General features: G+C 49.9%; 1 protein-coding gene across 2 annotated transcripts in view; it reads left to right on the forward strand.

Moving 5' to 3' along the window:
* The window catches only part of NMNAT2 (nicotinamide nucleotide adenylyltransferase 2), a 143,834-nt gene that overhangs the window by 102,366 nt on the left and 16,447 nt on the right, over positions 1 to 25,021 (forward strand). The window contains exons 2-7 of one of the 2 annotated variants that reach the window (XM_081824770.1): positions 11,652 to 11,740; positions 12,542 to 12,609; positions 14,627 to 14,705; positions 17,446 to 17,572; positions 18,970 to 19,050; positions 20,408 to 20,452. In XM_081824770.1, coding sequence (XP_081680896.1) covers positions 11,652 to 11,740; positions 12,542 to 12,609; positions 14,627 to 14,705; positions 17,446 to 17,572; positions 18,970 to 19,050; positions 20,408 to 20,452 — 489 coding nt within the window. The remainder of the gene's footprint in view (positions 1 to 11,651; positions 11,741 to 12,541; positions 12,610 to 14,626; positions 14,706 to 17,445; positions 17,573 to 18,969; positions 19,051 to 20,407; positions 20,453 to 25,021) is intronic. The other variant, XM_081824772.1, reaches the window with a different exon arrangement.

Below are 25,021 nucleotides of genomic sequence, written 5' to 3' on the forward strand. Positions count from 1 at the left end.
AAACAGTGTTTTCCCAATCGCATTCTTAGGGGGAAAGCAACTTTTAACCTTTAAGCAGTCCTGTCCTGTGTGTTCCCTGCACGAGGGCCTCAGCAGGACCACATCCTTCCAAAAGGGAGCCTTCTCTGCCTAATGTTCCCCACTTGTTTTACGAGACAAAAGCAAAGCAATTTCCTGGATAAACTCTACTTCAGAGCCTGAATTATCCCTAAATAAGAAACCTGTATGGTGAACTTATATTCAAAAAGTTAATGGTTCATCCAGTGGGAAATAACAGACATGTAGTTAAAAATAGAGCCAGATTCCATGCCAGTGACAGACTCATCACTAATGTGAAGCCACAGTGGGGTGTTTTTTTTCTTTTTTTTTTTAACATCACGTGTGCTCTTCTGTCTTTATACCTTTCCCTACACTTTCCCCTCTCTCCCCCGCCCCCACCCACCCAGTTATATTTAGTATTACAGGCTGTGGGTTTGTAAAATAATTTTCCCATGTGTTTATGAGTCTCAAGGGGAAACCAGTTCATGCTGTCTTTTTACATATATATTTAGCTTTCTATTTCTGGAGAAATAAATAGAAAAAAAAATCGTTTTCAATAACGGGTGAATTCCCAGAAGCAGGGTTTGGAAAGAGCGAGGGACGGGAATCTGGGGAGCTTTTCCAGTGGAGAGGATTCAGATGGAGAGGCCAGACTTCGAAGGTGGCACGGAGCCGCTGGGACACATGAGAGGTTCACCCCGGCATGGTCTGTCAGAAGTGAGGGTTGTGGAACTGACGGTCATAAATCATTTCCTAGCGGTGAAGACAAAGGGACACACGTTCTCCCAAGCTAGAGGTTGCAGAGCAAATAGGATGAACAGTAATGAGGGAGGAACTGTGCTAGCCAGACAAATGGATGAAAACCCAGGAACTAGAGGAAATCCAGGCATGCAGGGGGTTCTGGGAAGCATTTGTTGCCTTCTCTGGTGAATTAAGACAACCCGAGGTGCGTGCACCGGAGATGAGGGCAGATGGGGGCAGATGGGGGCAGATGGTGGTAGTAGACAGATGGTCAAGAGAACCAGACTCTCTATGTCCAGGGGAGCTTCTCGGGGTTTGCTGGACTGCTCCGTGCATGAGTCTGGCCAGGGGCTTCAGTCTGACCCCCACATGCATCCACACCCAGCCCACATCTTCTTCTGGTCAGCCCCTGGCCACAGAGACCGCGCGGAAGAACACGCCAGATCGGCGCACCCTATCATCGCCTTGGGAAATGTAGCCTTCCTGAGTCAGAGAGACAGGAGTAAGCAGGCGAAGAACAAAAGCTGTGCTCTCATAATCCCAAGAGGCTCCCTATTTCACTGCTTCTCTTATAGTTAAGAATCCTGGGTGTGTAGGAGAGGAGAGACCATTGCGCTGGTCAAAGTGCATCTTGCCCACCAGCTCTGCTGAGGGATGGTGGCAAGCGTTTGTAGATGGCTGGCTGGGGGCAGGGCTGGCCAGCTCCAGAAAGGGCTAAGCCAGTTGCTCCTCATGGAGACTAAGTCCATAACTAGCCTGCACTTATTATAGGGGGCTGGCAGCCCACTCAGCTAGTGGTGATCCGGTGGGCTCCCATGGTCTCACTCATGGATCAAGGTCAGGGACCATACTCCTTTTCACATTTGCTTCAGATTCAAGTGGGAAGCTCACTTGAACACTTATGGCTTGGGCTGGACATCTCGAAGAGAGAGGACCTGGTATGATTGACTGTTTCACCCACCCAGGGAAACATGATCACCCAGCACCCTGCTTCCCAAACACATTGGCACTGGAGCGTCTGGGAGTAGGAGGAGATCCAGGAAGATGCTCCAGGGTGAGACACCCTCCGTGACAAGGCATGGAAATGGTACCATTGCTTCTCAAGCAAAGAAAGCCAAGCCATAGAGCTCAGTGGAACCTGTGGGTCCATTCCTGACTCAGTCCATCTGTTCACATCCCCTGAAATGAGCTTCTTCCTTCTGTTTTTTTTTAAGATTCTGTTTATTTATTTGAGAGAGAGAGAGAGAGCACGAGCAGTGGGGAGAAGAAGCAGGCTCCCCGATGAGTTGGGAGCCTGACATGGGGCTCAGTCCCAGGACCCTGGGATCATGACCTGAGCCGAAGGCAGACACTTAACTGATTGAGACACCCAGGGGCCCCATATTCCTTCTGTTTTAAAGTGTGTGTTTTACTGTGCGGCAAAGCTAACAGGTCCAGAGTCGAACATTACTGAAAAGATAATGATACTCACAGATCCCAAGAGAGGACATGCCATGCTGCAAGGGGGGGGGGGGGCACATGGGGAAGCACCAGTCAGGAGGGTGAGAGAGTTGGGGAAACAGGGGCCAGAGACTTTTTTGTGGTTACTGCAGGGAGGAAGCCGGGAGGAAGGGTAATCAGGCTTATGATTGGCTAGTCTGATTAATTTCTGTGGCTCTGTGACGTAGAAGCTGTCCCTAGGTGTCTGGTACCTGGCCCTGGGGTGATTAGGGCAGGTGGATAGTGGCGCTGAGCATGAGCGCCACACCGAGGGGGTAGTTGGGGGCATGGGCTCTGGATTGGTTAGTTTGCATTTGAAAGGCCTGCTCTAGGGTGAGTTGTTTACTATCTCTAGGAACTGGCTATCCCTGGGAGGGCTGGCTCCTCCAGGGTCAGCAAGGCCCCAGATGTCAGCCTCAGAAAACAGAAAAATAAAAAGACACAGTTAATACACCTTCCTCTTCTCTGCTGTCAGGACCCAGCTCAAGTCTCATCTGTTCTAGGAGAGCTTCCCAGGCTACTCTGTCCCATTGGGATCACTCCCTCCCCCTGAAGTCCTATGGCACGGAGTGGTGCTGCTCTTCAGCTTTGTGTCCATTATCTAAGCAGAGAGTGCTGTGTCCCTCTATCAAAATCCACGATTCTTGGAAGTAGGGACTGTGTCTTTTACTTCTCTGTGTCCCCCACAGCACCTGGCACAGAGCCTTAAACGTAATAAATACTCACTAAATTTTTGTTAAGGAAGGCCCAAGTTTCAGTGTAGTAGGCCACAGGGGTGGTTCCTTTAAAAGAAAAACCATTTTCAACCCCTGGGCAGGAATAACCCTGCTTGGTTCCTTCCTTTATTATCCAATAAACATTCTGAAATTTAGAATGTGTACAAATCCAGATCATCTTTGTGAAACTCACAAACAAGGAAAATTCAGGCAGCTCCAGCTGTGAATACAACTCCGAAAGGGTCATTTCTCATTGCAGCTGAAAAGGAAAAATTGTGTTAGTATCGATGCCCTGACCACACTGTTTCCTCCATTAACTCTCTGGAAGAGGAGAGTAGATTACACACATCAGTTGGTTTCACTGAGTAGCCCGGAGGCAGGCGAGACATGTCTGTCTCATGAATTACTATTAATGGACAAATCATCTGTGTTGTGTCTGTCTGTGGCTGGGGGGGTCTAGCACAGGCTGTCAGGAGTAGAGATTTACCTGGCTCAAAGTGGCCTGGAATGAGTTTTGAGACACGTGGATCATCAGGGTGTTGAGGAAGGCAAGGACACGGCAATGCCACCAGTGGCCTTGGGCTCCTCCTCTGTGACTACAGGAGCAAGGAGGGTAGACCAGATGGAGGACAGGTTGGACCTGAGTGTAAAATGTTAGAGGGATTTGGCTTGTTCCTGGGGCAGAGCTGAGGGACAAAAATAGACTACATCTTGGGAAGCCTGGCATGAAATTAAATTCCAGGGCCCTAGCTATTGCTCTGCCAGTGGACTACCTGCCAATGTCCAGAAATGCCCTCATCATGCGAAGTGGAGGTGGTGGTGGAGTTGGGGAGGGAGGAGAGCTTCTTTTGTGGGTACACTAATGTTGCAGGGGCTGCCCCCCCATCTTTAGTCCCTTGCTGTTCAAAATATAGTCTATAGACCAGCAGCATTGGTCTCATTTGGGAGCTGGTTAAGAAATGTTGACTCTCGGGGCGCCTGGGTGGCTCAGTTGGTTAAGCGACTGCCTTCGGCTCAGGTCATGATCCTGGAGTCCCTGGATCGAGTCCTGCATCGGGCTCCCTGCTCGGCAGGGAGTCTGCTTTGCCCTCTGACCCTATCCCCTCTCATGTGTTCTCTCTCATTCTCTCTCTCTCAAATAAATAAATAAAATCTTTAAAAAAAAGAAATGTTGACTCTCAGGAGGGGCTGGGGGTAGTGTGAGGCCCAAGGGGTAACTCCCTCTGGTGCAAAATTTAAGGGAGCACCCCTAAACTCAGTAACGGAGGTTAAATAACATTTTTTAAAAAGGCAAAATTAATGCAAAAAAAACTGTGATGAGCAAAATAAAATAATTTTAAATGAAGACAGGATCTGACCCTGCACTTGAACGATCCTACCCCTCTCACCTCCCCCTAATCTTGGTCCTGATCTCAGGCCCCACCCAGACCACTGGGGGAGACCATCTGCATTCTAACAAGATCCTCAGAGGATTCACATGCACATCAAAGTTTGAGAAACATTGCTTCGGACAAGACCTCCCAAGCCATAACAACCCCAAATCTTGGAATCCAGACAGCAACAAAAATGGAAAAGGATGAGCAGAGATTCCAGAAGTTCCAGAAGCATCCAGAGCCACGAATTTGCTTGTTATTTACTTGGATACGCACACTTCCACCTTACAATTGTACAGCGTTCTGTAGTTTGCTGTAAACTTTTAAAAAATGTTTTATTTTGAAATAATGATATATTCATAGGAAGTTGCAAAGATAGTACAGAGAGTTCCCATGTGCCTAACTTACCCAGTTTACCCTGTTGGTTACATTTTATGTATCTACAGTACAATATGGAAGTGAGGATATTGACATTGGTATAAAGTGGATGTATAGTTATATGCCATTGTATCCCATGTGTAGCTTCATGTAACCAACACAATTAGGCTACAGAACTAGTCTATCACCTCAAGGATCTCCCTGGAGCTTTACCTTTATAGTCACACCACCTCCCTGCCCTGCCCCCAGCCCTATTCCTAACACTTGACCATCACTAATCTGTATCATTGCTGAGAAGGTTATGTGAACGGGATCATATAGTATTCAACCTTTCGAGATTGGTTTTCACACAGCATGATGATCTGGAGATTCATCCAAATTGTTTGCATGAACTGTTAGTTTGTTCCTTTTTATTGGTAAGGAGAAGTATTCCAGGTTATGGATGTACCACTGCTTGTCTAACAATTTACCTATTGCAGGACATTTCATTTATTTCCTGAAGTTGGATACTACAAATAAAGCCGATATGAATAATCATGTACAGGTTTTTATGTAGATATGTTTTTATTTCTCTTGGAAAAAAACACCCAGGAGTACCATTCTGGGTTATATGATAAAGCGTATGTTTAGTTTTTTAAGAAACTGCCAAACTATTTTTCAGAGGAGCTTGCCGTTTGACATTTCCACCAGCAGTGTAGGAGAAATCCAGTTTCTCCACACCCTTGTCAGCTATGGGTATCATCATTATTTTTTCTTTTAGCCATTCTGATTGGTGAATTAGTGATAGCTCTTCGCGGTCTTAATTTACATTCCCCTGATGCTGAGTGTTATTGAACATCATTTCCTAAGCTTATTTGCCATCCTTATTTGTCCTCTTTCTGTCTTTTGCCCATTTTCTAATTGGATCCTTAGGGTTTTGTTTTGTTTTTTACTGTTTGAGCTCTGAGGGTCCTTTTTATATTCTAGATATGAGGCCTCAGATATGTGGATCACAGATATTTGCACCCCGTCCGTAACTCGTTTTTTCATCTGCTTAACAGGGTCTTTCAAAGAGCAAAAGTTTTAAATTCTGTGAAAGTCCAGTTTATTGGGTTTTTTCTTTTGGGCATTGTGTTTTTAGTGTCATATCAGAGTCTTCGCCAAGCCCGCGCCCAAAGATTTTCTGCCATAGTTTCATCTAAAATTCATATTTTACACAAGTTAAATCTATGATCCATTTTGGATTAATTTTCTATAGGGTAAGAGATTTAAGTTGACTTAAGTTTTTGTTGTTGTTGTTGTTTATTTTTGTCTATGGCTGTCCAGTTGCTCCAACTCCATTTGTTGAAAAGACTATCCTTCCTTTATTGAATTATTTTTGCACCTTTGTCAAAATGCAGTTGGCCATTCATATGTGGGGCTATTTCTAGGCTCTATTCTGTTTCATTGATTTATGTGTCTGCCTCTCTGCCAATACCTCACAGTCTTGACTACTGTAGCTATATAAAATTTGGATAGATTGATTTCCCTACTTTCTTTTTTCCCACTTTCTTATTTTTTAAAAAAAGTTTTAACTCTTCTGGTTCCTTCTATATAAATTTGAGAATTATTTTGTCTGTGTTTACACCAAAAAAAATCTTGCTGGAATTTTGATAGGAAGTGCATTAAATTTATGTATTGGTTTGGAGATCATTAATATCTTACTATGTTATATCTTCTAATTCATAAACATGGTGTGTTTCTACATTTATTTACATCTTCCTTGATTTCTTTTTATCAGCATGTTGTAGTTTTTAGCTTACAAATTCTGTGTATGTTTTATTATATTTATACCTAAGTATTTCATTTTTTTCTGAGTTGTTATAAGTGGTCTTGTATTTTTAATTTCAGTTTCCACGTGTTTGTTGCTAGCACATAAAAATATAATTGATTTGGGGCACCTGGGTGGCTCAGTCAGTTAAATGTCTGCCTTATGTGTCAGCTCAGGTCATAATCTTGGGGTCCTGGGATGGAGCCCCGCATCGGGATAGGAACTATCCCTTCTGTGAGTTTTTTCGCCCCAGCGCAGAGCAAGTCACTTCCCTGTTTAACAGCCTTCAATGATTCTCTGTTGTCTATACTTCTTAACTTTATGGTCATTGTCTATGTATGTGTAGGGTTCTCAAACTTCAGAGAAGAGAAGAATCACCTGGGGACACTAATTGAAAATGTAGACCTTAAGTTCCAGCCCCAGAGATTTTGACTCAGTAACTCTGGACTGAGACCTAGGAATCTGCATTTTAATAACCTCCTGCTGGTCATTCCAGTGCAAGTGGTCCACAGAATCCATGTTGACCAAACAGCGATCTCAGGCATACAGGTCATAGTCCTCTGAGGACTATGAGGTTCGATTCCAACTTGCTCAGTCAGTAGTACCCCTTCCTCACCCTCACCCCTACCAGGCCTCCATACCTACAGACCAACATAGTGGGTAAGACTAAACCAGTTGAGGGGCGCCTGGGTGGCTCGGTCGTTAAGCATCTGCCTTCGGCTCAGGTCATGATCCCAGAGGTCCTGGGATTGAGGCCCGCATCGGGCTCCCTGCTCCGCGGGAAGCCTGCTTCTCCCTCTCCCACTCCCCCTGCTTGTGTTCCCTCTCTCGCTGTGTCTCTCTCTGTCAAATAAATAAATAAAATCTTAAAAAAAAAAAAAAGACTAAACCAGTTGGCGAGTGCTCTTTGGAAAGGCAAAATTAATCTCTCCTGTCCCTTTTCCCCCGCCCCTAGGATTTCAACGTTAGCACAGAGTTGTTCAAACTATAGGTTGCCACACAGTAATAGGTTTTGACCAACTTTTTATTTAAATTTATGATTCCCAGAATAGAATACATGGAAAATATCAGTGTGCATTGGGTTAAGGGTATTGTAAAACATTTGTTTCAGTTAATTATACCTATATGTAGCTATGTATTGTGTCAGGATATAAAATGCATTTCTTACTGTGGGTTGTACTCCAACAACACTGAAAGCGATAGCTATAGAACTCACCTCTCATTAGATCCATCAGTATAGCCTTCTGTGTCTCCATTATTGTGAACCTTTGGAGAATAATAAATAAAGCCATCTTTATCCTCTTATTCCTCTAGGATGCATCATGGTGTTTTGTGCTCAACAACTGAATTGATTTGATTACATCATCACAATCATACCTCTGCTGGGTTTAACTACTTCAGATCAAATATCCTCTTTTAGGGTACAGATTTGGGGTTATTCCTTTCAGAAATTGCCTCTTGTAGGGTGCCTGGGTGGCTCGTCAGTTAAGCATCTGCCTTCGACTCAGGTCATGATCTTGGGGTCCTGGGATGGAGCCCTGTGTCAAGATCCCTGCTCAGTGGGGAGTCTGCTACTCCCTCTTCCTCTCCCCCTCGCCTCACCCCCGCTCATGCTCTCTCTCTCTCAAATAAATAAATAAAATCTTTTTTTTAAGATTTTATTTATTTATTTATTTTGACAGAGAGAGATACAGTGAGAGAGGGAACACAAGCAGAGGGAGTGGGAGAGGGAGAAGCAGGCTTCCCGCTGAGCAGGGAGCCCGATGCGGGGCTCGATCCCAGGACCCTGGGATCATGACCTAAGCCGAAGGCAGACGCTTAACGACTGAGCCACCCAGCCGCCCCATAAATAAATAAAATCTTAAAAAAGAAAAAGAAATTGCCTCTTTGTGAGAGAGTGAGCCTTGGAGCATTGCCAGGAGAAGTGGCTCCTCACCTTGGCCAGAAGCAAAGGGTAACATTTTCTAAGGTGCTGAGTTTCTTTGGGACAACGTATTTCCTCTGGAAATTCTGGAGTATGGTCTGAGGAATGGAGTGGGTGGCTCTCTAGCCTGAGATAGACCAGTGAAAGGACACTCTAGAAGGGCAAGAGTAGGAAAGGTAGCTACATGAGCCTTCTAGGTGAGCATGTGTTAAACATCCATTGGTCAATAAACGAGTCACTATGAAGGTGCTTAAGAACCCAAGAAGTGTTCAGTATGTGTGACAGACTGAACCACATTTGGATCACAGCTTCGTTTTCTTAGGGCAGCAGTGTTTCAAATGGCAATGTGTCCGGTCAAGGTTGTTTGAATGCAAATCATTTTACAACGAGAGCTTGCTTCTCACATGTATGTTAACTGCCCGTCTCCGTTAGCTGTGAGTTGGGGACCTCCTACCTACGGCAAAATATCTGGCTTTGAAGAACTCAATGCAGAAGAGTAGTGAAGGTATAAATTTTCAGAAACAATTTCCCAGCCAGGCCCCTTGAACTGGATGCACAGGGGGCTAGCAGAGCAGTAAGTCCAGCCAAGGGGGATGTCGGACAGAGCAGGCGTGCTGGACCGAGGTAGAGGTGAAGTAGAGCGGAGTTTCCAAAGAAAAGCTTGGGTATGCAGAGAGTAAGGAGAGGCCACTTTTTAGAAGATGGGGGAGGAAGGAAGCTCTGACTTATTGCAGCAGAGACTTGGTGACAGCTAAGGGCCAGATGTAAATGATCTCAATGAAGACTGGGGTATGAAGGGCCAAGAGAAGAGAGAGGAGGTATGGAGCTTATCCAAATATCAAAAGGTTTTTTGTTTTTGTTTTTTTTTTATTTATTTATTTGAGAGAGAGAATGAGAGAGAGAGAGCACATGAGAGGGGGGAGGATCAGAGGGAGAAGCAGACCCCCTGCTGAGCAAGGAGCCCGATATGGGACTCGATCCCGGGACTCCAGGATCATGACCTGAGCCGAAGGCAGTCGCCTAACCAACTGAGCCACCCAGGCGCCCCAAAAGGTTTTTTTTTTTTACAAGGTTTTCAGTTTGTCCTTGGTCTCAAAATAAGACTTCTTGAAAACAAGTAAAGTAATATCACTCTTAAAAAGCAGAGGTGACACACCTTATTAGAATGGCTAAAATTCAAAAAACCTGACAATATACCCCATGCTGGCGAGGATGTGGAGAGACAAGAACACTCATCTGTTGCTTGTGGGACTGCAAAATGGAACGATCATGTTGGAAGCCAACTTGGCAGTTTCTTCCAACATCGAATGTACTGTCAGCATCTGATCCAGCCATTACACTCCTAGATGTTTACACAACCAAGTTGCAAACTATGTCCACGCAAAACCTCCACAGGAATGTTTTATCAATTTGATTCATAATCAGTGAAAACTGGAAGCAACCAAGATGTCATTCAATTGGTGAATGGATAAACAAATGGTACAAATGGATAAAGAAATGGTGATACGTCCAGACAACGGAATGTTATTCGGCAATTTTAAAAAATGAGTTATCAAGCCACAAAACTACACGGAGGAACCTTAAATGCATACTGTTAAGTGAAAGAAGCCAGTCTGAAGAGGCTACGTAGTGCATGATCCCAGCTTATTTGGTGTTTTGGAAAAGGCAAAACTAGAGAAATTGTAGAAAGATCTGTGGTTACCAACGTCTGTGGCCAGGGAGAGGGATGAACAGGGGGAGCACAGTGGATTTTGAGTGTAGGGAAACTATTCTCAACACAGCTGCAATGGTGCGTACATATCATACATACATTTGTCATTCATCAAAACCCATAGATTGTACAACACAGTGTCTCTTCACGGGAACTATGGCCTATAGTTAATCAATAATAATGTGTCAGTATGGACTCATCGAGTGTAACAAATGAACCACACTAATGCATGATATTAATCATGGGGAAAACGGTGTCCAGGGGAGATAGGAAGGTGGGGGCTGAATATATAGAACTCTACTATCTGCTCCATTGTTCTTTAAATCCAAAACTGTGCTCAAAAATAAAGTCTATTAATTATTTTTTTTAAGAAACGAAGAGATCTCACATTGAAAGAAAAAGAAAAGGCAAATGTGATGAGAATTATTTTTAAATGTTAAGAGAGCCAGCAAGGAAGTCCTGGGAACTTGCTTGCAAACTATACCGCCAGCCTTGCTACCCAAGACCCTCTTCACGAACCGAATCCCTCACCTATGACAGAAATCCACACCGCATCTCCTCAGTGGTACAAGCTCAGGCTCTGTTGGGTTTGCGCACTGAACCCCCTTGGAAGGGAGAACCAAAATTTTCATCCCCTTCCTAGTTTTCTGAATTTTCTCATGGAAGTGACATTGGGCTTGTCTGGTAAATTTGAAGAAGCAGCCTCACGAATTCCTTCCAAAGGAAAAAAGGCTTTTCTGTGACTGAACTTTTCTCAATCAATGATAATGATGGCTTTACTGTTAATTCTCCCTAATTATGTAGAAGGCCTTTTAAATTTGTTTCGGTGGTTCTTCTCTTCTGAGATGAGGCAATCAGCCCAACTTTCATATTTTAAGAAGGTGGCAGCTGCTGCTTCTTCTTCCTCTGGTTCTTCTTCCTTTTAAGTCACTCCTCCATTTTGGAGTTTCTGCAAGTGATCATAGACGTAAATTCCAATCTGTCCCTCAAATGGCTTTCAGTGAGATGCTTGTTCTAAATCCCTCTAAGCTACCGACTTGTCCAGCAGAGGACCTTTTAAACTGTATTAATCCCCTTGAGTTCTTTTTTTTTTTTTAAAGATTTTATTTATTTATTTGATAGAGAGAGACACAGCGAGAGAGGGAACACAAGCAGGGGGAGTGGGAGAGGGAGAAGCAGGCTCCCCGCAGAGCAGGGAGCCTGATGTGGGCCTCGATCCCAGGACCCTGGGATCGTGACCTGAGCTGAAGGCAGTCGCTTAACTGACTGAGCCACCCAGGTGCCCTCCCCTTGAGTTCTAAATCCTTTTGCTTTGGGGCCAGAATCTCATCCCATAACCTTCTGAATGGCCAACATAACTTTGAAAGTTGGCACTTTGCATGTAAACGGCGAGAAAGCTGTAAGGCAATGAGCCTTGCAGCCAGCAACGTATTGATTTCAACGATCACCTTTAATCCACACCTTTCCCCTTTATAATGTGTGGTTTTCTTCTCTTAATTAGAAAGAGCCAGGGATTATCTGCACAAAACCGGAAGGTTTATTGTGATTGGTGGGATTGTCTCTCCCGTCCACGACTCCTACGGAAAACAGGTGGGTTGGTCCTTTGCCTCTCTGCTCCTGTACCCTCCCTTTCTGACCCTATGGCTCCTCCTCGGGCACAGCTGCCCCACAGCCATCCGCTACACTCCCTGCAAACACAAACGCCCGATCGCGGGCGTCCTGCCCCCGGCTCTGGAGCTCAGTCCGACGTGAGCCGGTCGGTGCTGGGCAGCAGCCGGGAGGAGCCCGTGCCCGGGGCCGGGCCGCTCGCAGCGCCAGGCGGTCAGGGCTCATCAGCAGCGGAGCACGCGCACCCGCTGAGGGCCGAGCGGGACTTGGCGCGGATGCCACACTGGCGGCCGGTTACGGATCTTTCCCGGATTTTAGGAGGAAACGGCCCATGCCTCTTACGACCTGATTTAAAATTCCTGTCCTTGCCGCTCCCTGCCTGCCACACGAAAGGGAAAGTCTAGGAGCCCTCCCCGCGTGTCCATCCCCCCTCCTTCCCCAGCTACCCGTGGTTGGGCGCTGGGGAAGTTGCCGACCCAGCAGCTCGAGCCTCGAGACAAAGCACCGTTTGCAGGGTTAAAAGTCTCGTCTCTGCGCTGGGCACGCGTTGGCGGCTTCCTCCGGGAGGCCCACCTCCGGACCCTGTCGCGAGTGGCACATCCACGCCCTCCGTCCCTTTCTTTCCCCTCCGCCGCTCCATGCGTGTCTGCGTGACAGGTGCACACGCAGGGGGGCCACACCCTCATTCCCGGCGCCCTTGAATAGGAGCCGGCTTGGGGTGGGGTCTCCAGGAGGCTGTGGGGAGCGCAGCGAGCCTCCCACTGATGCTCTGTTGCTCCCCAGGGCCTTGTGTCGAGCCGGCACCGCCTCATCATGTGTCAGCTGGCCGTCCAGAACTCCGACTGGATCAGGTAGGGCTGGCCAGGCCATTGCCACAGGTGGGTGGCCTGCGACTCACTGGGGGTGAGTGGAGGAAGTGGAGGAATGCCCTCAGCCATCTGGATCCCACAGGGGTGGGGAGGCCGGCACAGATGTTAGTCCCTTGCAGGCAGTGATTATGCAAACCGTGGGAGGTGGCCCAACTGATAGCTTTAGTTTATAACCAGGCCATAGGGCCCAGCAGACTGACCAGGGAAGCGTCAGTGTTTCTTCTGCTCTGGGACTTTTGGATCCAGGATTTTCCTGGAGCATCATTGGATTTGGAGTGAAGCCTGGCCAGGAAATCCGAAATGCCTCTCCACTTTCCTCCCCAGTTACTTCCTGTGAACTTGCACTTCCTTTTAGGGAATGTTCCCTGGCCTTCCTTATTTCCCATTCCTGAACTCAGGCTCCCTGGGGCTCCCCGTGGAGCGCTCACTGCCTTTCCCTCAGGCTCTGGCCACCGTCCTCACTAAGATGGCAGCCACCCTTATGCACAGAGCTCGCAGTGTAATTAAAGCATCTTCCACTAATTATGCTAATTATGCTCCCCCAAGTTCCTACAGTTATAATTTGCATGAGAAAATGGCGTTTTAAAAAAAATAATGGCACACCATTTGTACTGTAATTTCCCCCCACGGAAAAATAAGCAGCACCTAGAGGTTTCCATGAAAGCAGGGAAGTGAAGGGAAGCTGACCTCACAATGAGGGAGAAGAGATGGGGTGGGCGGGAAGGAGAGCAGTGAAGGGAGGCGACAATGATAATTAAATAGTGATCCCAGCCAGTCGTGAGTAGTGATTTGTGTGAGAAACACTTGCCCTTTATCGACTTTCTCATCCCCCTAAGATACAGGTAGACACAGCTGCCTTTTCTCTGGTGAGAAACAGGCCCAGAGAAGTCAAGGGGTTTGAGCGTGAACAGCACATCCATGGTCACATTAGGGATAGAAACAAGGCCTTGTAACCTTGGGGCTCAGGATCTCCTGGGGAAAATGGGGTCCACTGGGGGAAAACACAGGCAGGAGGTTGTTCCTGCTTGGATGTGACTGGAAGATTCTGAAAGAATTGCTTCATTCATTCAATGAATATTTACCCAGCACCCCCTGCCTGCTCTGCACTGCTCCAGGCACTTGGGCAAGGTCAGAATTCCAGGAATTGAGGTCACTAGGGAGGCCCAGGTAGCTCTAGAGTTAGCCCCTGGCCCCGGGGGAGCCTGTCTAGCCCAGTCTATCTGTTTTAGGCAGGTGGGTGGTGGTCAGAGATACTGGGAGCCTGACGCACAAGCTGACTCTCAAGGGTTTTCAGTCAGTGAGATCTTACCTCTGGGAAGCTTAGGTGTGTGCTCATGGTGGGAGGTGGGCAGGGAATGCTCAACGGCTAAGAAAATGTTTGAGAAATATCCCAATTTAGCAGCTCATTAAGATGGCAATTAAGCCCGAACACTTCATCGGTCTGGGCTAGCTCCCTGCTCATTTCACATCCTCGTGTACAGGAGGGGCTGACCAGGGTGCAGGGCTGTGCCCTTTAGTCTGACTGGCATGCCCCCCCCCATGCCACAAGGCCCCCCACTGCACAGATATTCAGATATCTGCAGCCACCACTCAATGACGGCCTGGCTTTTAATCCTTATCCCAATCCTAGAGGGCCCAGAGGAGAATTTCCATCTTGTGGGGAAGCACAAGAGTGAGACTCTGTACTAAGCACTTTGTTTATAAAACTCATCGAGCCCTTCTAATAACCCCACAAGAGAGTTATGGAGTCATTTTACAGGTGGGGAAAGTGAGCACCAAAAGACAACATCACTTTCCCAAAGTCCCATACTCTCATTTTTACAGGGGGCAAACTGAGGTGTAGGAAGGTGTTTCAAGCCCATGTTTGATCTGATTTGGGATCTAAGGACACGGCATGAGCCGGTGTGCTAAGCTCCCTGAGCTCCGGTCTCTGGAAGGAGCCACTAAGGAAAGAGTATGAGAATGGAAACCAAGGGAAGCCTCTTTCTGGTTATGTTAGGGTGGACCCATGGGAGTGCTATCAGGACACCTGGCAGACCACGTGCAGCGTGCTGGAGCACCATCGGGACCTCATGAAGGTGAGCTGAGCCACGGCAGAGGGGTGGGTGGCCCCCGAAAGCGAGGCAGGCCCGGTAAGGGTGCTGCTGGCCTACTGACCTGGTTCAGTTTCCTGCTTCTCAGCCAGCTGTGTGGGAGACCAGGCCCCGAACAGCAGGAAGGAGGGCAGCCGATTAGGAACCCGAGTCATACCGGAGGCTGCCCCCCGGCCTTGCTCCGCCTGCTCAGTATGACTCGGGTGCTTTTCATATTCTGGCAGCAAATCCAGGGTGGGATTAAGGAGAGACTTCAGAAAGTGAGGAGGGAAGGAGACCTGGCCAAGGAAGGCAGGAGCACAGAGGGGCGCTGGGAGGAAGTGCCATCAGCCGGGTGCTCCTGCCCCATCTGTTCTGGGGCCGAGGCACCTCACCCCTGCCAGTCACTGTCCCTTTGCTCACTCTCATTCCTCCTCACATGAGTTCCAAGGCAGACAGTGTTCTGGTCCTTGTTATATGAGTGGATAAAAAGAAGCCCAGAGAGGTGAGCCCATCTATCTGAGGACACACAGCCATTGCTTAGTGAACACAGATGGGAGCACGTGGCCTGTGCCCAGGTTGTCGCAACCGAAGAGCAGGTTGCCACACCAGCCAGCAGCACTGGCCAGAGTGTGCGGAAAGCGCGCTTCCCAGATCAACACCAATGCACGGATCTCCACAGTGACGGCATGAAGAGCAGTGCCATCCAGAGCAAGAAGCCTGACCGCCCAAGACAAGAGGCAGTGGGTCCTGCCCACCCCCACTGACCCTGTCCCGGTGCCCTCGTCAGCCACCATCGGCAGTCTGGATGGCATTGTTCTGACACACGCTGAGCCTCTGTGCATCTGTGTTTTCTGTCAGTGGGTGTCAGAATCCGCTCCTTGGGGGACCTGTCAGCATCATGCTCACCAACTGGGCAGCTGTGCTTGATTTAAATAGAGTAGGGGTTTCGGGCTCCCGCCCAGCCAGGGAGTCAAGAGGAAGAGGAAGAGGAAGAGGAAGAGGGAGGGCTCTAGCTGGCTGTTGCTTCATCTGCTAGGTTTGTCCCCCTCGGAACTGAAGACAGTGCACCTCCCTTCCTTCCGTTTTCAGAATCCTTCACACACATCCTGAGTCTTTCCTGGTCCCCTTGAAAGGACTCTGCCACAGGATGGCACTCACTTGCTCCCTGTGCTGGTCTCAACGACAGCGGTAATAAAAGGCATCCCATCCCGTCTTACTGTATCAGTCAGGATAGGTACGCTGTGGTAACAAGCATCCTTACAATCTTGGTGACTTCATGTCAGTTTATTTCTCACGCTACATGTCAGCTAGGGGTCAGCCGGGGGCCTGTGCTCCTTCTGATCACACAGCAGCCTCAGGCTCCATGACGGAAAGGAGGAATCAGGGGCCCCGCACACATGCTTGAACCCTGCCTCTACCAGCCATGTGGCCTAGCCGCTGTTTTGCTTCTAAATGCCTGGGCTTCCCGAACCCTCCCTCTGTTACTCATGCCCAGAGGCAGGAGTCTGGGCCAGAGCAGCTCAGCCAGGAGCCCCAGCCATTGCAGTGACGGGCACAGAGAATGTTCTCTACCTAGAACAAGTCCCATGGGGCCCATGACGTGCGCAGCGGGAGGAAGCAATTCCTCAGCTACCGGACCAGTTACTTAATGAGAATGTGGCGTTTTCTTTTCTGGAGGTGAAATAATAATAAGAAAGGAGGTGGGCTGCCCCTTCCACTCCACCAGCCACGGCTGGTCACGAGGGTCGTGGCAGCCCTGCGGCTTGGGGTTCTCTGGCAGCCGGACTCCGGAATCCCTAAAGAGTGGAGCACGGGGGTGGGACACTGGCTTTCAGGGAAGGGACCTTGCAGAAGCAACGGCCCTTGGAAAGCTGAACGGATTGAAAAATCCATCCTTTGTTTCTCTGTTGCCCCGGAATGGGCTCTCCCACCCACAACAGGGAACGGGGGTGGCTTCTGGGTCAGCTGGGAAGAACGTGGCCTTATCAGCTCAGTGCTTTCTGCGGCCCCAGAGGAAAACTGCAGGCCAGATAACGCAGCACAATGGATCATACACATAGAATTTCCGCTTGGCTCTGGAATGCGTATCCACACCCGCCAGCAGGCGCGAGAGTGCCCAGCACCCCACCCCCGCTTCCTGCCACACCAACACATCCTGTCGTTGGCATCTCTGGCCTGGGGAGGCGGCAGGTGGTGACGGTGCCTGGTGTTCGTATGACCTGCGCCAAGCGTACACAGCCCTTCTGCGGACATGACCTCCTGTGAGCCCCGGGAAGCAGGCAGGGAGGGCAGGTGTGCACGTTACACAGAAGGTTACAACATCGGCGGCCAGGGGCCACATACTCTGTAGGCACATGCTTTGCAAACACTCGCATGTGTAATCCGACCACAACGCGGATAGGCAGCTATGTGGCCTGTCCGTGCTACACTCCTGAGCTGAGGTCCAAGAGAAGGTAACTCTCCAAGGTCATGCAGCCAGAGGGGGGCAGAGCTCAAACTTGAGCCAGCGTCTGTGCGACGCTACGTCCCATGCTTTTCCAGCCCTGAGCTAGCGGTCTTGCCTCCTGCCGGCCACGTGCAGCCACGTGGTACAGCTGAGTCTAGAACCCGCCCCTGCCACCACCTCAGCTGCAAATGGCTTCCCCGTGATAGACGAACGGATGAGCGTTTGAAGATCACTAGGAATGCTTTTCATAAGTCACTTGGCTAATGACACTGACCTTGCACCTCTCCCTTTCCCCAGCGGGTGACTGGCTGCATCCTCTCCAATGTCAACACGCCCTCCATGACGCCTGTGGTCGGACAGCCCCAAAATGAGACCCCCCAGCCCATTTACCAGAACAGCAATGTGTCCAGCAAGCCCACTGCAGGTAGGGGGACACCGGTGTGGAGCCGTGGTTCTCAAACCTCAGAATCAGCTGGAGGGCTTGTTAAAATCCAGATTGCTAGGCCCTTCCCCAGAATGTGATTTAGTAGGTCTGGGAGAAGGAAGGAAAATTTGCATTTTTAACAAGGTGACACTGGTCCTTAAAATAGAGCATCAGAGAGAAGCAGTCACAATGAGAGAGAGACAGGGTTGATGGTGTGCATTTTTTCTTATATTTATAAGTTTATAATTCTAAATTATATTTATAAATTATATTTATAATTGCCTTCCTGGGAATTAAAGATACGAAAGGCAGCATTTTTCTCTGCCTCTTCCAAGGGAGTTGAGGATCTTGTCCAAGGTCACACATTGAGGAGGTGTCAGGACTCGGAGTCAAACCCAGGCATCTGCATTCAGAATCCCACACATTCAACCACCTCTTCAGTGGCAGAGAGCAAGGGCTCCAACATTTACCCAACACCGAGTCCTGTGTGCCCATACAATGCCCAGTGTTTTACGTGATTTCGTATTTTGTGCAGTAATTCTGTGATAAAGATATTATGTTCCCATTTACAAGGAGAAAACTGAAATTCAGAGAGGGTAAGTGATTTGCCTAAGGTCACACAGCTCAAAAGTAGAAGAGTCAGAATTCATGTTCAGGACTATTTGAATCCAAGGTCCATGTTTTTTCCAACATTTTTTTTTACCAACCCATTGCAAGAGACAGATCCTGGTATTACTTTTCAAGCCTAGAGACCATAAGCTATAAGGTTATTAGTATGTTCTAAACAGAGTAAGTCACAAAGTCTCATATAGCTACAAGTGGGGGTTCAGAAAAATTTTCTGGATTAGAGCCCAGAGAGGTCATCAAAAACCAGATCCCTCTCAGCCAAAGCAGGATGTCTGATTATTATAAAGTCCATCTTCATGGGAAGGAATGAAGGCTAAGGCTCATATTAAAAAGTGAAAAAAGCAAATATGTCTTTTAAATGCAGAATATGAGCCAACTTATGGTGTACAAACATACCTGCATAATGCATATTTTTTTAAGTGGAGGAGAATAAATAATATGCCAATGTGTTAGTGGTGGTTGTCTCCCAGGATGGGATTATGGGTGCTTTTTATTTTCCTCTTCTACATTTTCCATTATTTGACAGTATAATAAACACAAGCAGAACATATAGTCCGGTCTGTGGCTCACAGTGCTTGTGCCTTGGACTGTGAACGGGAAGGAATGTTTGCTGTCATATTTCTGTTCTTTCTCTCCACCTTCCTGCCTCCCACTACCCCCACCCCTGCCCCCTCCAGGGCAACCCTATTGTTTAAGTGGCCCAAATGTCGGGCTGTAAGTTGTGAGTGGTTCTCTCCCTCTGTCCCTGTCTGTCTTGCTCTCTCCCCTAGCCAAGATCTTGGGGAAGGTGGGAGAAAGCCTAAGCCGGATCTGCTGTGTCCGCCCACCAGTGGAGCGCTTCACCTTTGTGGGTAAGGGAGCATTCATTCATTCAGCAAACACCTCCCAGCACCTGCTGTGGGATGACTGTTGATAGAGCAATGATGGAGAGAAAACAGAAGCAAGCAGGAATGTCCCCAGGCTCGCAGGGCCCAGCGGCATGACCCGCCTGGCCTGGGGCTGCTGAGACCTCAGTGTGGTGATGTGCTCATTCCCCACCCCCACCCCCACCGCCCCACCCTCACACACAGAATGAGGCCACATGCCTAAGAGTTTTCAGGAGCCCAGAATCCTCCCTCTGGTCCTCCCAGCTCTGGCAGCGTCTGCCTCCCTGCTGATAGGCTACCAACACCCATGCTCTTTCCTTAATTCCCTGTTTCTGGCTCTTCCCTCAAGGACTCTGCATGGATGAGAATATCCAAGTCACTGGGGCTCTTTCAGGATCCCCCAATTCCACTCTGCAGAAGAGCTGAAGGTCTAGACCTCATTCCTTTGACGCTTTGAGGCTGACTTCTGCCATTTCTGAGATTTCTGAAAATTCCGCCAATTTTCCAAAAGGCACTAAGAGGGGTGGCAGAGGAGGAGAGGAGATGGGGGACCACGATGGTGGCTCTGTGGTTTTTGTGCACACCGTGAACCCCCGTGTCGGCATTGCACACTTCAGAGCACAGGTCAAAGCCTCTGTCTCCTCCTCTTTCACAGGCTCCTGCTGTATCTGCCATCTCAACACGCTCAGCTTGTTCTTTGAACCAGGCAACCCCTAAGGAGAGAGGGCCACCTCCTTGTGACTCTAAGAGCTGTTTCTTTTTCTTTTTTTTTTTTTAAAGATTTTATTTATTTATTTGACAGAGAGAGACACAGTGAAAGAGGGAACACAAGCAGGGGGAGTGGGAGAGGGAGAAGCGAGCTTCCCGCCGAGCAGGGAGCCCGATGCGGGACTCGATCCCAGGACCCTGGGATCATGACCTGAGCCGAAGGCAGACGCTTAACGACTGAGCCACCCAGGCGCACCTAAGAGCTGTTTCCCTAAGTTTAGAGGACATTGCTTTTGTGGACTACCTCCCTAAAATACAGAAAGAAACAGAAGGTGCTCAGCATGAGTGTGTGTGTGTTCGTCATCGGCTTCCCAGCGAAGCTGTATAATTCTTAAAGGCCCAGAAATGTGAATTCCTGCCGTGGAGCATGAGGAGACGCTCCCTCTCCATTTTAGGCTGGACTGCTCTCCATTCACTGTACTCAGATGCTCTCTGTGCAGGGAGGGAATGACCCCCAACCCCCATGTGCTGCACCCCATCCCACTCACTCCGGAGGAGGCCCCTGGGCCCACCGCGTGTTGGGTAGCAGTCAGTCAGGCCCCTCATGCTTCTCCGCTTCCTCTTTCCTCCCTAGATGAGAACGCCAATCTGGGCACGGTGATGAGGTACGAGGAGATCGGTAAGTGGCCGGAAAAGCGGGGACGCTTGGGGCTTCCTGCCTCTACCGGGGGCAGAGGGGGAAAGGGGAGAGGCTTGGAGCCCCTGGGTTGTGTTTGCAACAGGGTCTACTCTCAGAACGATGGCTTCCAAACTAGAGCAGATTCTCAGTTATCTCCCACCTGGCCAGTTCCCAGGAAGTAGGACTGGCTGGCTTGGCAACGTTCCCTTCGGAGCCTCCCCTCTCTCATCCAAAACACGTGGAAGTTAAGCTTCCGCGGCAGCCAGAGAGACCTGACTTTGGCCCATGACACTGAGTGAGGCAGAGGAGCTCCCCTGTCTTCCTTTTTTTTTTTTTTTTAAGATTTTATTTATTTGACAGAGAGAGACACAGCGAGAGAGGGAACACAAGCAGGGGGAGTGGGAGAGGGAGAAGCAGGCTTCCCGAGGAGCAGGGAGCCCAATGTAGGACTCGATCCCAGCACCCTGGGACCATGACCTGAGCTGAAGGCAGATGCTTAACGACTGAGCCACCTGGGCCCCCTCCCCTGTCTTCCTTATCTTCTTCCTTATTTCCGGGCTCGGAGGGCAAGGAGGAGAGAGGGGCTGAGAGCCACCTGCACAGCCTCCCGGCAGCCGTGGGCGGGGGCTAAGGCACCCACTGTCTGTGTGAGCATGCGCAGGCCCAAGGCCAGAGCAGGTGGACGGTGCCGGATGGGAAGGAGCTGACCCACCCGTGGAAATGAGCGGAGTCCCGCGGAACCCTGGGGAGCAAACCAGAAAACTGAGTTCTTCCCGAGGTTCCAGAGCGGGTGAGAGACACAAGTGTGTGAAGCTGGGGAAAGAACAGACAGCTGTCAGAATGGAGCTGGAGTTGACCCCGTACCAGGTGACAAGGAGGGTCAGTGACAACTGGAATGCTTGGAGCTCTAGCATGAGGGGCAGCCTGGTGTCTAGCAGACACGCCTAATCCACAATCCCAGCTGCAGAAATACTCCAGGCCATCCGTTTCCTGCTGTGCCTCCGTGGAGGGCTGGTGGGCAGGTGTGCGTGCTGGGATCCTGGGAGCGGAGGACTGTACCCGGAGCCTCATGCTCTCTCCCAGGAGGCCAGGCAGAGGTGACATCACTTCAAGGAGTGTCTCTGGGTCCTGTCCTGTGATCTGAGGAGCCATGGTGTACCTGAGTTGGCGCCTACTGTTTTGTTAGAACCCTTTCTACGACTTTCAGGAAGTATGCAAACTGGTTGTCAAATGCAGCCAATACGAACCAACAGTTAAGTACATTGTATTAACAACAGTACACTGTATTAACAAAGATCCTAAGTCCTCCAAACTCCTCACTTCTGAATTATGTTCCTGTATTTTATTTTATTTAGAGATTTTATTTTATTTATTTGAGAGAGAGAGAGAGAGTGAGAGAGAGAGCACAAGAGGGGGTAGGGTCTGAGGGAGAAGCAGACTCCCTGCAGAGCAGGGAGCCCGATGCGGGACTCTATCCTGGAACTCCAGGATCAGGACCTGAGCGGAAGACAGTCGCTTAACCAACTGAGCCACCCAGGCGCCCTGTTCCTGTATTTTAATGTCCTTTATTTACCCGCCCTTCACCATCTTAAGGCCACAAAAAGCAGCAACGTGGCTTCCTGGTTGCTCCCCCAAAACAAGGCAGAAGCATTCGGCTCCAGGTTCCCCAGCTCCCAAACACGCCAAGGGCGAGGAAGAGCAAGCCCTGAACTCCCACGTCCTGCAGTTCCGCACCTGGCCCGGAACGGCGCTCCCTGGGAGGTCTTCTTGAGCAGCCCAGCTCAGAGCAGTCTTTAGACTTGCAACTGTATTCAATGTCGATTTCTCCATTTCTTGCGTTCCTCGTTCCAGAAAGCATTTATTGTGGCAAGCTTCAGCCATGACCTTGTTTACGTTCCCGGCTGGTGGGCCAGTGTGTGAGGCCACCTGCCGGGAGCGCCTCCGCCCACAGAAGGGCAGGCTGATGAGGGTTTGCACAGTTTGCTGCCAGGCCTGCACCCTCAAGTTCCTCATCTCTCCGCTGCCTGGTGAGGGGCAGGGCTAGCCTGATCCATTCTTACTCTTCTTTCCAAGTAAGGAAAGCTGGGCGGCCACAGCTGTCAGGATCGATTCGTGGCCTGGTGTGGTCCAGCTGGCCGTGGCCTCAGGGGGCAGTGGGAGCTGGAAAGGGCCCCGGGGCCGGAGCTTCCCAGAGCCAGGATTCCTGGGCGGGGAGTGTGGTGGGACAGCGCTAGTTCTGCCTCCTGGCTCTGGATCCCTGGGTGGGGGTGAACCTGGGAAGGAGGTGGAGCGCAGAGCAGGTGGAAGGAAGCTGCCTTGCTTCCAGACTGTGTGCCGGGAGGCCCTCTGGCTCACGAGTCCCCTTCTTGAAATCCCCTTGCACCTCGCGAGAAGGAAAAAGCCATGTTCTCCTAGCTCAGCTAGCACCTATGGCTCCGTTTCCATGTTCTTAAGCCACTGTCTGCTCCTGGGGGGTGCCCCAGACAGAAGGCTTTGCGGGCGGGAAATGCTAGCTCTATTCTCCAGCAACAAACCACGAGAGATCGCTGCTGCCCTCCAGCGGCCATGCGTGGGATCCCAAGCTCCGCTAGGGCCTCTGGTCCGTGACAAATGCATCTGTTCTGGTCCCGCAAGAAAGGGTGGAGACCTCACTTTTTAACTTTCTGTGCTTTGGCTTTAAAAAAAAAACCAACATTGTACTCGAGTGGGAAAGGGAGTTCCTGGCTTGGGAATAGAAAAGAGATTTATTTTTATGGCTGTAGAGCAAGCTTTCTCAACTGTGGACCATTGACATTTGGAAATAAGCAATTCTGTGTCGTGGGGGCTGCCGTGTATGTGCCTTGCAGGATGTTCGCCAGCATTCCTGCCCTCCACGCCCCTCTCCCTGGTCTTGACAACCAGAAATGTCTGCAGGCATTGTCAAATTCAGGAGGCAAAATGGCCCCCCACTGAGAGCCACTGACACAGAGAAAGCCAGGGGCCGGCACATCCTCTGGACAATGCCACCTGACTGAAATTTTAGGCGATCAGAGTTACCATACAGAATTACAGGCAATCTCTTTCCACAGAAAGAGAACTCTCGAGCCCTGGGCGGTTCCAAGTGGGGTGGGGGACAGTAGGATCCCAGGAATGAGCCTAGTGTGGCTCCTCTCAGCCATACGAAGACTGGTTCATCTCCACAGATGGGGAGTTGGGCCAGAAGTCCCACGGCATAACATGGAAGGAGGGAGACACCGCTCCCTCCAGGACCCTGGGCTGCAAAAGCAAAGGCCATAAGGGCCAGCAGAGCCATCCCAGACTGCCCAGAAGGCTCTTAGACCACTTGCCTGCACGGCCTCTGTGGGCAGCTTGTCTGTGGTTCACTTACACATTACATTCTGAGCGCCTACCATGTGCAGGTCATTCTGCCAGGCCTGGGGGATAGAAAGATAAATTAAGGTCCCTGCCCCTAAGCAGATCTGTGGGCTACAGGATGGCATGGAGGAGAGAGGAGGCTGCAGGAGTATTTAGGAACAAAGACCACAGCGCTCCACGGGGCTCCCTGAGGGCGGGATGCGGGGTTGGGGGGGTGGGGGGTGGAATGAGATACTGACACTGTTGTCAGCCCAGCGGCCTTTCTTTTCCGTACCATCTGGAGATTCCCACAGCAGGGACAAGGTCACCATCTGTAAGTCCTTGTCAGGTCCCCGAGCGAGCTGTCACGTCTCAGGCAGGCAGACCTAACCGCCATCTCTCAGCCTCGGTGCAGGGTGGCGGTGGTCTCTGGAAGGCTCGGAGCTGGGCTGTCTCTCTCACCGTTTCGGACAAGATGCCCACAGCCTCTTGCCGGAGGGCCCAGGATGCCTGGGAACCAAACACTCCACACTGAGTCACACCCCGGCAGGGGTCTCTCCCCACGTGGTCCTGAGAATCCCAGAATCCTTTGTTCCCCAATTGCTCTGTTTTAGTAAGTCAGTCACTTCGCTGCCTGTCTGGAGGGGCCTCGCTGGGATGATGCAGAGTGGGCTGGAAGGGAAGGAAAACAACGGACTAGCAGGAAGTGCACCTGGGATGGGGGTGGGGTGGGCTCGGCCTTGCTCTCAAGCTCTTTGCTGAGGACGGTGGCCCCGGAAAGAGAGGACATCCGATTAACTCAGCTACTGCATGGGGACACTCGATGTCCCCCCAGACCCCCCAGCATTCCGCATTTGTGATGAAAGACGAAGCCTGGATAATGGACAGCAGCAGGGGGACCAAACTCTGTTGGCACTTGAGTTTGATACGGAGAAGAGAGAGCCCCTCAGACTTTAGACAAGTCACATAGCCGGCTCTGTCTCTCGGAGGATGCCCAGCCATCCTGGTTTAGCATGGAAGGACCCATGTCCCCAGAAACCCCTCGGTACCAGGCAAACCAAGACCCTCCCTGAATGAGTAATTCCTCACACAGGGGACAAGAGTGGTCTGTAAATGAGCCGGGCAGGCAAAGATGTCTACACCGCACACACCATGGTGCAGGGGAGCCTGGAGGACATGGGTGTTGGAGCCCCAGGAATCGGAGACTTCTGTGTTTATCAGCGGCGAGGCTGAGAG

Source organism: Leptonychotes weddellii, chromosome 6 (genome assembly GCF_054177405.1).
Source record: "Leptonychotes weddellii isolate Sample4059 chromosome 6, ASM5417740v2, whole genome shotgun sequence".
NCBI classification, from domain to species: domain Eukaryota; kingdom Metazoa; phylum Chordata; class Mammalia; order Carnivora; family Phocidae; genus Leptonychotes; species Leptonychotes weddellii.